The sequence below is a fragment of the Stegostoma tigrinum genome, chromosome 9 (assembly GCF_030684315.1).
Source record: "Stegostoma tigrinum isolate sSteTig4 chromosome 9, sSteTig4.hap1, whole genome shotgun sequence".
Lineage (NCBI taxonomy): Eukaryota > Metazoa > Chordata > Chondrichthyes > Orectolobiformes > Stegostomatidae > Stegostoma > Stegostoma tigrinum.
The window spans coordinates 63,200,375-63,215,980 of NC_081362.1; the positions used below are offsets into that span (position 1 = coordinate 63,200,375).

A 15,606-nucleotide genomic window follows, 5' to 3' on the forward strand; every position below is an offset into this window, starting at 1 on the left:
GGGAGTGGAAATGGTTTGCGACTGGGAGGTGCAGTTGTTTATTGCGAACCGAGCGGAGGTGTTGTGCAAGGCGGTCCCCAAGCCTCCGCTTGGTTTCCCCAATGTAGAGGAAGCCGCACCGGGTACAGTGGATGCAGTATACCACGTTGGCAAATGTTCAGGTGAACCTCTGCTTAATATGGAAAGTCATCTTGGGGCCTGGGATAGGGGTGAGGGAGGAGGTGTTGGGGCAAGTGTAGCATTTCCTGCGGTTGCAGGGGAAGGTGCCGGGTGTGGTGGGGTTGGAGGGCAGTGTGGAGCGAACAAGGGAGTCACGGAGAGAGTGGTCTCTCCGGAAAGCAGACAGGGGTGGGGATGGAAAAATGTCTTGGGTGGTGGGGTCGGATTGTAGATGGCGGAAGTGTCGGAGGATGATGCGTTGTATCCGGAGGTTGGTGGGGTGGTGTGTGAGAATGAGGGGGGTCCTCTTTGGGCGGTTGTGGCGGGGGCAGGGTGTGAGGGATGTGTTGCAGGAAATGCGGGAGATGCGGTCAAGGGCGTTCTGGACCACTGTGGGGGTAAAGTTGTGGTCCTTGAAGAACTTGGACATCTGGGATGTGCAGGAGTGGAATGCCTCATCGTGGGAGCAGATGCGGCGGAGGCGGAGGAATTGGGAATAGGGGATGGAATTTTTGCAGGAGGGTGGGTGGGAGGAGGTGTATTCTAGGTAACTGTGGGAGTCGGTGGGCTTGAAATGGACATCAGTTACAAGCTGGTTGCCTGAGATGGAGACTGAGAGATCCAGCAAGGTGAAGGATGTGCTGGAGATGGCCCAGGTGAACTGAAGGTTGGGGTGGAAGGTGTTGGTGAAGTGAATGAACTGTTCGAGTTCCTCTGGGGAACAAGACACGGCGCCGATACAGTCATCAATGTAACGGAGGAAGAGGTGGGGTTTGGGGCCTGTGTACGTGCGGAAGAGGGACTGTTCCATGTAACCTACAAAGAGGCAGGCATAGCTGGGGCCCATGCGGGTGCCCATGGCCACCGCCTTAGTCTGTAGGAAGTCGAGAACGCCCTTGACCGCGTCTCCCGCAACACATCCCTCACACCCCGCCCCCGCCACAACCGCCCAAAGAGGATCCCCCTCGTTCTCACACACCACCCCACCAACCTCCGGATACAACGCATCATCCTCCGACACTTCTGCCATCTACAATCCGACCCCACCACCCAAGACATTTTTCCATCCCCACCCCTGTCTGCTTTCCGGAGAGACCACTCTCTCCGTGACTCCCTTGTTCGTTCCACACTGCCCTCCAACCCCACCACACCCGGCACCTTCCCCTGCAACCGCAGGAAATGCTACACTTGCCCCGACACCTCCTCCCTCACCCCTATCCCAGGCCCCAAGATGACTTTCCACATTAAGCAGAGGTTTACCTGCACATCTGCCAATGTGGTATACTGCATCCACTGTACCCGGTGTGGCTTCCTCTACACTGGGGAAACCAAGCGGAGGCTTGGGGACCGCTTTGCACAACACCTCCGCTCGGTTCGCAATAAACAACAGCACCTCCCAGTCGCAAACCATTTCCACTCCCCCTCCCATTCTTTAGATGACATGTCCATCATGGGCCTCCTGCAGTGCCACAATGATGCCACCCGAAGGTTGCAGGAACAGCAACTCATATTCCGCTTGGGAACCCTGCAGCCCATGGTATCAATGTGGACTTCACCAGCTTCAAAATCTCCCCTTCTCCCACCGCATCCCAAAACCAGCCCAGTTCGTTCCCTCCCCCCACTGCACCACACAACCAGCCCAGCTCTTCCCCTCCACCCACTGCATCCCAAAACCAGACCAACCTGTCTCTGCCTCCCTAACCTGTTCTTCCTCTCACCCATCCCTTCCTCCCACCCCAAGCCGCACCCCCATCTACCTACTAACCTCATCCCACCTCCTTGACCTGTCCGTCTTCCCTGGACTGACCTATCCCCTCCCTACCTCCCCACCTATACTCTCCTCTCCACCTATCTTCTTTTCTCTCCATCTTCGGTCCGTCTCCCCCTCTCTCCCTATTTATTCCAGAACCCCCACCCTATCCCCCTTTCTGATGAAGGGTCTAGGCCCGAAACGTCAGCTTTTGTGCTCCTGAGATGCTGCTGGGCCTGCCGTGTTCATCCAGCCTCACATTTCATTATCTTGGATTCTCCAGCATCTGCAGTTCCCATTATCACTCCGCGATCAAGATTCTAGCCCTAACTTTGTAATCAGTCACAGTGGACAATGCTAATATGGGTTCAGTTTTGTATGCCTGATTTTCCATGTTCAAGCCAAGCACGTGCTTCACTGTTTTGGAAACCAATCGCATTTAGTTGCTCCAATATACTTTACCAGCACAAATAATTACCAGCAATGCTTCATGAAGCCTTGGTAAACGTAATGGTAGTTATCTGAATGTTTAAGAATGAGTAGGTTTCATCATGGCAGCAACTATAGCATTTGAGTTTTCACAAAATATTTGCTCAAAAACGAAAACAATTTTTTTTCCATTTAATGCAAAGCTGTTGTAAACTAAAAACAAGTGATTGTGTTTGGAGTTTAATATTTCATAATGTATTTTATGTTTTTTGAAAAAAGCTTGCAATTTGTTTCAAATTGACGTGTTTAGAAGTCATATTCTTAAATGTAACATTGCAAAGCTTGTGAAGGATCCAAGAATTTATTTGAGCTGGTCATAAGAACAATTGCTGTTTGGAGGCATTTGCAACTAAATAAATTGTGTAATGCTAATTTAGTTTTAATACCTGTGCAACAGAATTGAAAGAAATGTATTAATTTAGTATCTACAGTCTTAAATGATATATTCCAGATCTGTTTAATACAGTAATGTGGGTTATGAAAGAGTTGAAAATACACAACTTTTAGGCAAACTACTTTCTCCAGGGCAACTGTGCTGAATATACAATATTAGTAGGAGGTTGAGAGGCAGTTTTATATAAGTTTACAAAATAATGAGGGGTACAGATAGAGATAGTGGCAGTTGTCTTTTCCCTAGGATGGAGGACTTCAAGGCTTGGAGGCAAATTTTTAAGGTGAGAGGAGAGAGATTTTAAAAAGGGGCAAATTTTTTACTCGGAGGGTGGTTTGCATGTGAAATTAACTTCCTGAGGAAGTGGTGCACATGGGTGCAGTTACAGTGTTTAAAAGACATTTTGATAAGTGCCCGAATAGGAAAGATTTGGAGGGATGTGGGCTAGGGAGAGACAGGTGGGACTAGTTTAGGTTGGGATTATGTTCTTCATGGACAATTGAAACAAATGTAAATTGGACCAATAGTATTTTTCCAAGATTTGCCATTAATTTTACTTTTTTTGTCAAAATGATCTAATTTATCAAAGTGTAACTAAAGGTAATGATTGTAGAATAAATAAGGACTACAAAGTCTGTTTAACACACAAAGCTAGAATTTATTGTAGGTATTAACAGTGGATGAACTATTAATGTATTTGTGTTTTATTTTGTTTATTCATTGGATGCTAGTTTTGTTGGTGGTGGGGCAGCATTTATTGCTCTTTTCTAGTTGCCTTTGAGAAGGCTATGGAAAGTTCCCCCTTGAATTACTGCAGTTTATTTTCTGTAAATAGACCCACAATGCCTTTGGGAAGGACTTTCAGTATTTTGACTCAGAGACACTGAAGATTTAGCAATACATTTCCAAATCAGGATGTTGTGCAGATAGAAGGGGAATTTGCAGGTGGAGAAGTTACCATGCATTTGCCACCCTTGTTCTTCCAAATTGCATTGGTCATGGGTTTGGAAGTGCTGTCTAAGGGGTCTTTGTGAATTTCAGTGATGCATCTTGTACATAGTATATATTGAAGCTACTGAACATCAGAGTTGGAGGGAGTGAATGTCTGTAGAATGGGCTGTTTTGTACTAGATGATGTCAAGCTTCTGTGTGTTGTAGCAGCTGCACCCATCCAGGCAAGTGGGCAATATACAATCACACTCCCAAGTTGTACCTTATTGATGGTGGAGAGGGTCTGGGAGTCAGGGGGTGAGTTACTCACTATAAGATTCTTAGTGTCTGACCGGCTGTTGTAGCCACAGTATTTATATGGCTAGTCCAGTTTAACTTCTGGTTAATGATTACCCTCAGGATATAGATGGTGAGGGATTCTATGATGGTAATGTTATTGCATGTTGAGGGATGATGGTTAGATACTCTCATATTGGAGCTGGTCATGCCTAGCACTTGTGTGGCATGAATGTTACTTGCCACTTGTCAGACCAAGCCTGGATATTGTCCAGGTCTAGCTGCTTTTGAACATTGACTGCTGCAGTCATGAGGAGTCATGAATGGTGATGAACATTGTGCAATCTTCAGCAAACATACCCACTTCTGACCTTACAATGGAGGGGAGACCATTGATAAAGCAGCTGAAGGTAGTTTGGCATCGAACACTATACTGAGGAACTCCTACACACAGTCCTGGAAATGAGATGACTGACCTCCACCAACCACAGCTGTCTTCCTTTGTGACAGGTATGACTCCAACCAGTGGAGAGTTTTCCACTGATTCTCAATTTTACTTAAGTTCCTTGAAGCTATATCTGATCAAACGGAGTGCTGATGTCAGGGGAAATCACTCTCACCTCTAGAATTCATGTCCAAGGCTGTCAGAGCTGGGTGCACTGGCAGAATCCAAACCGAGTATCAGTGAGCTGGTTATTGCTCAGCAAATGCTGCTCGATCACACTGATGGCACATTCCATCATTTTACTGATAGTCTACAGTAGACTTATGGAATGGTAACTGGTTGGGTTGAATTTATTCTTTTTTTGTGTACAGGATATATCTGGGTAATTTTACACATTTTTGAGTAGAAACAAGTGTTGTAATTGTACTGCAACAGCTTTGTTAGGGGCATGCAAAGTTCTGGAGCACACAACTACAGTATTTTTGCTGCAATGTTGTCAGGACGAAGTATGCAGCTGCTCCAGGATTCCACTCACGGTGAGCAGCACCCTAACCACAGCTTTGGTTTCCAGTTCCAGAATTCATTGCATAGATGGACCTCAGAGGTCCAGGCAGCCAGAAAATAATTTAGAGAGTGTGCTGGTCAGGACCCATAGCCTTTGCAATATCCAGTGCCTCTAGCAGCTTCTGGATACCACCATGGAGTAAATCAAATGGTTGAAGACTGCCATCAATAATGCTAGGGACCTTTGGAGAAGTCTGAGATGGATCATCCATTTGGCACTTTTACATTAAGATTGTTGCAAGTACTTCAGACTTATCTTTTGCATCAATTTGCTGGGCTCCTCCAACATTGAGGATGAGGATATTTGTGGAACCTCCTCCTTCAGTAAGTTGTTTAATTGACCATCATTCATGATTGGATGTGGCTAGACTGCAGAGCATAGATATGATCCATTGGTTGTGAAATTGCTTAATGCTGAGGATCATTTGCTGCTATGCTGTTTGGTGTGCAAGAAATCTGTTTTGTAACTTCACCAGGTTGGTATCTCATTTTAGGTATGCCTGCTGCTGCTCCTGGAATGCCCTCCTGCACTCTTCATTGAACCAGGGTTGATACCCTGGCTTGATGGTAATTGTGGAGAGTAAGACATGTCAGGTCATGAGTTTGTAGATTAGGTTTTAATACAATCTTGCTGTTGCTGATGAGCCACAATGCTTCAAGGGTTCCTGGTCTTGAGTCGCTAGATATATTCAAGGTCTATCCCATTTTGCATGGTGACAGTACTGCACAACATGATAGAGGGTAGCCTCAATGTGAAGATGGAACTTTGTCTGCACAAAGACTGTGCAGGTATTGTTTCCTACTGACACTATCATGGATAGATGTACCTGCTGCATGCAGATGGGTAAGGATGTGGTCAAGTATGGATTTGTCTCGCCATCTGCGACAGACCCAGTATAGTAGCTACATCAGTTGTGGTGCTGCCAAGTCACTCTTGGTGATGGACACTGAAATTCCCCACCCAGAATACAGTGTGCATCATTCAGCAGCCTCAGTGCTTCCTCTAAGTGGTATTCAACATGGAGGGGTACTGGTTCATGAACCAAAGGAGGCAGTATGCAGTAAGTTTCCTTGCCCATGTTTGAGTTGATGCCATCAGACTTAATGGGGTCTACAGTTAACATTGAGGACTCCAAGGGCAACTTCCTCCTGATTATATGCCACTGTGCTACCAACTCTGCAGAGTTTGTCGAGCTGGTGGGACAAGTGATACTTGGGGATGTTGAGGGCGCTATCTGTGACATTGTGTGTGAGGTATGATTTGTGTTACATCCTACTGTTCATTATTTTAATGGAACAAAGGTCATTTAAAAATAGGTAACATCAGTAGTAATTTCTAACCTGTAAAGGATATTTTCAACAAGCCTGAGCATTACAGTCGAGAATTTTCTGCTGGCCAGATAATTGTTTCTGCAGTGTAAATGGGAGTTGTATGTCAAGACCCTGTGGACACCCAATTTGGCAGACTCCAAGGGAATATCTCAGGAAATTGAAGATTCAAAATGGGCAATTCCCTAAACCTATAACTCTCTGAAAGAATACATTTACACATTTGGAGAGTTACGCTGCAGCTAATAGTTACACAGGAAAAGTTAGAAAATCTAAAATTTAGTCTAGTCCCTGAGTAGCTATTAAACTGAGACCTCAATCCACCACTTATATGCCAACTGCACTTCACCCTAACTCCTTATACTTGACCATGATTAATGGACCAGACACCCTCCTGTTCCTCCTGGGACCCAGCTCCATCCCCTGAAACCACACCCCCTGTCCACTCCTCCTGATGGCTGGGGCTCAACATCACCCCTTCCCAGGACCTAACACAAACTACAATGATCTTCTCAAGCTTAATGCTGCATCCACAGACCTCCCCTGACTGCTGCACTCAATGCTTACCCTGGATCTGGCAGCTTACCCCCTATTTCTCCCCAACCATTCCTACCAGGACCTGACACTCCACCGTCGCCTGCCGCGGAACGCACAGCTCCCCATTTACCTGTTGCCGCTTCTCTTTAACACTTCCTCTCCGGCCCATCAAGGACACATGTCCTCCACCTTATAGGACACAACATTCCCTAATCCCACTGAACCTGATATCCTTCCCCCCACCCTGACCCACACCAAACACTCAATCACAACATCACACCTTGCACCCGACCTATCTGACAGCCGGACCTACAAGGACCGTTAAGGTTACTCAGCATTTCTGCAGGAGCCCTGATTGGAATCAATTATCCAAAACATAGAGCTCTTTCTTCACATAAAAAAAAGTTGGGATGGAATAGCAATCTGGCTATCATTGTCATTCTGCAGAAAATCCGGTCCTAGTTTTTGTTTTGGTTAGTTACAAATGGATTTTGCATTATGGCCTTCACAGGCACAAAGTGTCATTATAAATTGGGTAGCAACCTAAATATGATTTGCATGTATATACAAATGTAATTGAGTATTTAGTTTCCTATTTTACTGGCTGAATTAAATATTGGAATATATTGCTGTTTTTGATATCCGGTATTACTGCAAATAGGTCAGATACAGGACAATTCGTCACAGATTCTTTCCACTCAGCTTCCATATTGTATCTTTGGCTCAAATTTGTAGGAACATCCATTATTGGATCATTTTGATTGACTAAGAATACCCAATTAGTGACGAGTTATTAACAGTTTGTGTCAGTGATTTATATTTAACTGCAAATCATGTTAAGCAAATTTTTTTTTAGAATTATTAATATATAGAGTGGAGTACGGATTTTTATCCCATCAATCTAAATTGTAAGCTTAAGTTGTAAAAGCAAAAGAGGACAGTTTTAAAGCATGACAGTTAGTGAATTCATTTTATGCCTGGCACATTTATATGTATCAAATATAATTCAATAAGTAATCTGAAACTTAGTTTAATTTTTTATGGATCTGACTATTTTGAAGTAAAAAAATCTCAAACAACGACACATTAGTTAGAATCAAGTACAACATATTATACTGCAATTGACATCTTCAATAAATGTTGAAGTGGTTTCTCCCTTTCACTATAGCTATCTGTATGCAGGTCCGACTGGTAAAATATGGAAATAGTAAAAATTTATCACACATAATAAAAAGCAACTGGCAAGAATGCCAATTAATATTTGATCAATACAAAGATCAAAATTGCTTCTGGGTACTAATGACAAAATCTGACCACTAAAGCAGGAGTTGGTACTTTATTCCTGAGCACGTTTTCAGGATAAGCTTTCCGAGATTGGCATTACTGTAGATGAAAAAGTAAGGATTCCTCTACAGCTAAACCCAATTTCCAATGAATAATTTATTTCTTTTTAATTAATAACAGAGGAGAAATATCTTCACTTGTTGACCAACCAAGTGTGCACACTATTTCAATGAGTTTCTTTTATATTTAAACATACATATTTTTAGTCTACACAAGATCATGCATCATTTTTCGATCCTTGTCAACCCTTGTACTCACTAGGTGGTCTGTTCACTGCCAAGTTTTTGAAGTGGCTTCCTTTTATGACTTCTACTGACAGTCTGCCAGTGGTGGCATTGTACAGCAGGCCAACTAGGATTTCTGGTGTTGAGCCATGTGCCAGAGACTGGCAGGAGGAAGTGCTTTCACTGCAGGACATCTCAGACATGCTCATCTGGGAGTCACAGCCCTAGGAGCAAAATATGAAAATGTTACCATTTAAGTTATATGCACCAAACATATGCACTGATATATTTATGGCTTCACATTACTAACTAACCATAAATCAACTTCCACCTCATATTTTGAAAAATATGTTTTTTTTACAAGAGCTCAGCCCATCTTTCTCATTAAATGCTGACTGAGTTTACTGTGTCTGCATCATTATCTGTTTGTCTTTTAGAGTCTTAGTAATTAGATATCTTTGTATTTCTCTTGGCGACCTTAAATTTATAAAAAAGTTACAAACTGAAGCAAGAGGAATTTTGGCAAACAAGACTGATTAACATTTATGCCTGTTTTATTCTGTTCATCTTTAATTACTATTTTCCTTCTAAATTACAATGTACAAGATTCAACAGGTTTTATCAGTGCAATAAAATTGGCAACAAAAAGCAATCATACAATATGATTATTTTTATGAGCAACTCATACTAATACATTGTAATTCTGTTACCTGGTTCAGGAAACATGTTATGGTTATTAAAGGCACAGGTAAATCTTCTTTTGTTGTTGTGATTAATATTGCGGCAATGCATCAACAACACTGATGTAATTTTGATTGTTCACCGTCAGTAAAACAAGTGATCTTGTACTGTAATAAAATCTCTTTTGTTGTCATAGTATACTTTCATTACACAATATTCGTGCTAACAACAATTTATATGATATGAATGTAGTACATATAAACAAGTAGTTTTACAGATATTAATTGGCATGAGTTGATTACAAGGGATTTGTCATTCAGCGACAAGAGGGGCCTTGCCTAATGATTTCTTAAGCTCTGGCCACTAAAATGCATTTTCAGACATTCCTGGAGTCTTGCAGATAATAATCCTGCTGTGTTACATGAAATATTGGTCACTGGTAAACTAACTTAGAGCAAATTAAAAGTGATCTGTATCTCTTAACAGATTCTGCAAATTAGAAGTATCTCATCATAAAACAATATAAAACAGAGGTGAAAAAACTACCTCAGAGATAGTAGGAACTGCCGACGCTGGAGTCTGAGAATAACAAGGTGTGGAGCTGGATGAACACAGCAGGCCAGGCAGCATCAGAGGAACAGGAAAGCTGATGTTTCGGGTCTGGACCCTTCTTCAGCTCCATACCTTGTTATGTTATTAAACAGGAAAAACTCCAGTTCTTTCATACCACACTTTGTTATCTTGGATTCTCCAGCATCTGCAGTTCCCATTATCCCTATCACATTAACCATACATGTTCCATACTTTCACAGGCACATCACACATTTCAATCACCACACATTTCCAAAATGCAAACTAACTTCAAAGCATTCGAGATAATAGGAACTACAGATGCTGGAGAATCTGAGATAACAAAGTAGAACTGGATGAACACAGCAGGCCCAGCAGCATCTCAGGAGCACAAAAGCTGACGTTTCGGGCCTAGACCCTTCACAATCGATCAACTGCCTATCATACACAGCCAGGTTTCTCTTTCCAGTGAAATCCAAAAAAACTAAATTCAAGTGTAATGTATCGCCAATTTGATACCGTGTACTTTGTTTTTCTGCAAATGTATAATCTCATCCCTGCTGAGGATAAATTTGACCTCAATGTTTCACTGTGAGGTGGGTGTGGTGCTCTTGTTCATTCACTTGTTTTTTCAAAAAGAACCCCACAAACAATGAGATTTCTTTTCAAGACTTACATAAGTTACATTATTCAGATGCTATACTTATCACAATTTGGAATATTGCAAGTTCTTCCAACTAATGTATTTGTTACGTTAATTATATTTTTCTTTAAAAATTCTTAATTTGCAATCTTGCTCTTCTTTAACAATCATCTTCATTTATATTTCAATCTGTACTAAAGAAAAAAGGTTATGTTTCTCAGCAGTCTGTTATTTTCTTGGTTTGTGGATTCACTCCAGTTATGGCACAAACCATGTTCACTCCTATAGCTGGCTTGTTCTCAGTACCTTCTATCTACCCAGAATTCTTGCCGCACTAACGCAACTTAAATAAAACCCGAAGAGAACAAATACTTTTAACACCTGCATTTGTTTACATGTAAGTCTTACATGCACTGACACTTCCAGTCCTTACAGGAAATATTATTTTGTGTTTATTTTGTCTTGTCTCATTGTCATATGTTGGTATCAAATTTAAACTGTTTAGATTTAAATTTCTAATATTGTTACTTGGTACCTTTCTTTTAGTCCTGTCAGCTTCCAGTTTACATTGTTAATGTAGATGGATTTACTTCATGTTTATTTCTTTCTCTGACTTAAATATTTCTGTTTCTTGATATCTGGGGTCAGATCTCTCTGCTACCCGGGACCGAAAAGTTGATCTGCAATTCTATCACCCCAAATGTCCAAAAAATTCCAAGAAAAATAATAGAAAATACAGACAGAGGAGTAGAAGATTTCAAAAAAAATGAAGGAGAATCACAGACAGAAAGAAGTAAAAGTGGTAAAGAAGACAACAATATAGAGATTAATACAGAAATAAATGAGAATTGAGACAGAAATATTAGAGGACATAAGCAGTGACAGGAAACAGCAGTAGGAGAAAAATACAAAACAAAAATACAGAAGGAAAAGTTTGAGATGGTGAATCCTCTCTCAATTATAAAGAAGCCAAAAATAAGCAAAGAATAGAAAGAATATCTTTCCACTCGTGACCATCATTGCCAAAGTAATTATAAATACAAGCTTTCTTCAGTTGGCAGTGACAGGTTTGAGAAGAATCAGTGTATTGAGAATTGCAATAATGACTGATTTAATGCTTCTGCCTCAAGGTTTGAGTATGAAGTTATAATAGGTGCTTTCTTTCAATCACATTAAACTAGACAAGGTATTGAACCTAAATCAGAGCCAGGAACATGTGGTATTCTCCAGATTTGCGACAGAAATTAAAACTAGATTAATCAAATTTGCATATGAATTCAAATCTGTTTAGTATACTAAACAAAGTATTCTATTTTCAACTGGAGGCTGTTGGAAATAAGCCATGTATGTTACAAGCCAATGTAACTTTGGAACCAGCTTGAACAGGAAACTTTTATTTTGCCAGAGAAATTATGCCCATTTCCTACAAACTTCCTTCTGACTCAGATTTGTATCTGTCCCAACATCCTGTTGGTGCATATTTTAGCACTATAAGTAGGTTATACACTTTGTAAATCTCCCTTCAAAATAATACTTCTAAAAACTGAAAATACAGGTAGAAATTGTCTTATCTCAGGCATACTAATGTATAAAGGATAATTAATGCAATTAAGTTGATTTCCAAATATGTACTTTAATTATTTATTCACTTAAGCCATAAGTCATAATGTTCCACATTCAACAATATTCTAATAGTCCAACACAAATGTCCTGCAATTAATTGACTGAGAAATTGAACGCACAATCACCTTTGTGTGATTTGGTTGGTCAGAATTGTTGAATTGGAGAGTTTTTCAGAACTTGTAAGCATTTTTAAGGTCCACATTTTACTGCACTCTGTGTAGAATTTTAACTAAGAAAGTGGGTGGAACAGGAGCTAAATTGCTGAAAATGCTGTATGGTTGCAAACGCAACACGATCCAGTCCACCTCTGATTATTATCGAGCAGGAATAAAGGCATATGGAAACAACTGTTAAAATGTCAGGACTAATTACACCAAGAATCAATTAATTCTGGACCAGATTTTCTAAAGAGTGCTAATCACAGTCTGCATTTTTATGTCAAGAAATAGTTCTACATTTCTGACAGGTGATTCTTACAGGGCACCTTCAGAAATGCAGACAGTACATTAAATCTGATGTGTCCCAAGGGTGAAGGATAGTCAGAAGTCAAACCACGCCACCTTTGTCACAGCAACACTTAAATGTCCAGCAGCACAGACAATCATTTTGACTGCATGTGTGAAAGGATAAGCACATAAAGAAAGTGTAAAGTTAGTGTACCAGGAGTGCAGGGTGCCAGGGTACAAGGTGGGAAGTGAACCAGGTAAGCAGTGGAGCAATACGGTTAAGTCAGGGTTAGTGGGGGATATTGTATCCAGTAGGGAGGGAGCTTGTTGGGTCTACAAAGGGTGTTGGGCTCAACTGGGTGGTGGTGGTAGTACAGAGTGTGGGGTGGATGTTGGGCGTCACAGCAGGGAGGCGTGGGGTGCTGGGCGTGATAGTGGCTACAACAGCAGGTCAGAGGCCAGAAATCTTGAGGTAAGTCACCTTCTAACTCCATCTACAAGGCACATATCAGGAGTGTAATGGAATACTCACCTGCCTGGGTGAGTGCTTCTCAGCTTAGTAAGCACCTTCTAAAGTCATGTTCACTACATTCTAGAAGAGTAAAGATAGCAGATATGGGAACCTCACCATCTGCAGTAACCATTCTAAGCCACTCACCATCCTGACTTGGATATATATAACTGTTTTTACTGTGCAACTGGGTCAAAATCCTGGAATTCAGCCCCTAGATGCATTGTGGGTCTACTTACGGCAAATGGACTGAAGACAGCAACTCACCACCACCTTCTCAAGGGCAACCAAGGATAGGCAATAAATCCTGGCCAGTATTAAAACCATAAGACATAGGAGTGGGAGTAAGGCCATTCGGCCCATCAAGTCCACTCCGCCATTTAAATCATGGCTGATGGGCATTTCAACTCCACTTCCCTGCGGTCTCCCCGTAGCCCTTGATTCCTTCTGAGATCAAGACTTTGTCGATCTCTGCCTTGAAGGCATCCAACGTCCCAGCCTCCACTGCACTCTGTGGCAATGAATTCCACAAGCCCACCACTCTCTGGCTGAAGAAATGTCATCTCATTTCAGTTTTAAATTTATCCCCTCTAATTTTAAGGCTGTGCCCATGGGTCCTCGTCTCCCCGCCTAACGGAAACACCTTCCTAGTGTCCACCCCTTCTAAACCATACATTATCTTGTAAGTTTCTATTAGATCTCCCCTCAACCTTCTAAACTCTAATGAGTACAATCCCAGGATCCTTAGCTGTTCATCATACGTTAAACCGACCGTTCCAGGGATCATCCGTGTGAATCTCCGCTGGACACGCTCCAGGGTTAGTATGTCCTTCCTGAGGTGTGGGGCCCAAAATTGGATACAGTATTCTAAATGGGGCCTAACTAGAGCCTTATAAAGCCTCAGAAGCACATCGCGGCTTTTATATTCCAACCCTCTTGAGATAAACGATAACATTACATTCACTTCCTTAATTACAGACTCTACCTGCAAGTTAACTTTTAGAGAATCCTGGACCAACACTCTCAGATCCCTTTGCACTTCTGATTTGCAAAATTTCTCAACATTTACAAAATAATCCATGCCTGTATTCTTTTTTCCAAAGTGCAAAACCTCACATTTACTCACATTGAATTTCATCAGCCATTTCCTGGACCACTCTCCTAAACTGTCTAAATCTTTCTGAAGCTTCCCCACCTCCTCAGTACTACCTGCCTGTCCACCTATCTTTGTATCATCGGCAAACTTCGCCAGAATGCCCCCAGTCTCTTCATCCAGATCATTAATATATAAGGTGAACGGCTGTGGCCCCAACACTGAACCCTGCGGGACACCACTCATCAGCGGTTGTCATTCCGAAAAAGAGCCTTTTATCCCAACTCTCTGCCTTCTGTCAGACAGCCAATCCTCAATCCAAGCCAGTAGCTCATCTCGAACACCATGGGCCCTCACCTCGCTCAGTAGCCTCCCGTGAGGCACTGTATCAAAGGCCTTTTGGAAGTCTAGATAGATAACATCTACTGGGTTTCCCTGGTCTAACATACTTGTTACCTCTTCAAAGAATTCTAACAGGTTAGTCAGGCACGACCTCCCCTTACTAAAACCATGCTGACTTGTTTTAATCTGTCCCCGCACTTCCAGGAATTTAGAAATCTCATCCTTGACAATGGATTCTAGAATTTTACCAACTACCGAGGTTAGGCTAATCGGCCTATAATTTTCCATCTTTTGCCTTGATCCTTTCTTAAACAAGAGAGTTACAGCAGCAATTTTCCAATCATCTGGGACTTTCCCTGACCCCAGTGACTTTTGAAAGATCACAACCAAAGCCTCTGTTATTTCCTCAGCCACCTCCCTCAGAACTCTAGGATGTAGCTCATCGGGGCCCGGAGATTTATCAATTTTTAGACCCTTTAGCTTTTCTAGCACTTTCTCTTTTGTAATGCCGACCATACTCAACTCTGCCCCCTGGCTCTCCCTAATTGTTGGCATATTACTCATGTCTTCCACTGTGAAGACTGACGCAAAGTACTTATTAAGTTCTTCAGCTATTTCCTTATCTCCCATCACTAGCCTTCCAGCATCAATTTGGAGCGGCCCAATATCTACTTTTGCCTCTTGTTTGTTTCTTATGTATTGAAAGAAGCTTTTACTATCATTTCTAATATTACTAGCTAGCCTACCTTCATATTTGATCTTCTCCTTCCTTATTGCTCTCTTTGTTATCCTCTGTCTGTTTTTGTAGCCTTCCTAATCTTCTGATTTCAGTGTTCTTGGCCACTTTATAGGCTGTCTCTTTTTCTTTGATATATTTCCTGACTTCCTTTGTCAGCCATGGCTGTCTAATCCCACCCCGGATAATCTTTCTTTTCTTTGGGATGAACCTCTGTACTGTGTCCTCAATTACACCCAGAAACTCCTGCCATTGTTGGTCTACTGTCTTCCCCGCTAGGCTCTGCTTCCAGTCGATTTTTGTCAATTCTTCTCTCATGCCCCTGTAATTACCTTTATTTAACTGTAACACCATTACATCCGATTTTGCCTTCTCTCTTTCAAACTGCAGACTGAACTCATGCCCACATCCCACGAATAAATAAAACAATATTTAGGTCTTGATTCTCCAACCAAACACAATTAATTTGTCTCCATTTGCCCTATATGTTCCTCTTAATATC

At 41.8% G+C, this 15,606-nt stretch overlaps 1 protein-coding gene across 1 annotated transcript in view; it reads right to left on the minus strand.

The window, feature by feature from the left end:
• LOC125454919 (synaptotagmin-14-like) overlaps window positions 1–15,606 on the minus strand; it is a 234,325-nt gene that overhangs the window by 29,909 nt on the left and 188,810 nt on the right. Inside the window, exon 7 of the mRNA XM_048536236.2 lies at window positions 8,494–8,683. Within this exon, the coding sequence (XP_048392193.2) occupies window positions 8,494–8,683 (190 nt within the window). The remainder of the gene's footprint in view (window positions 1–8,493; window positions 8,684–15,606) is intronic.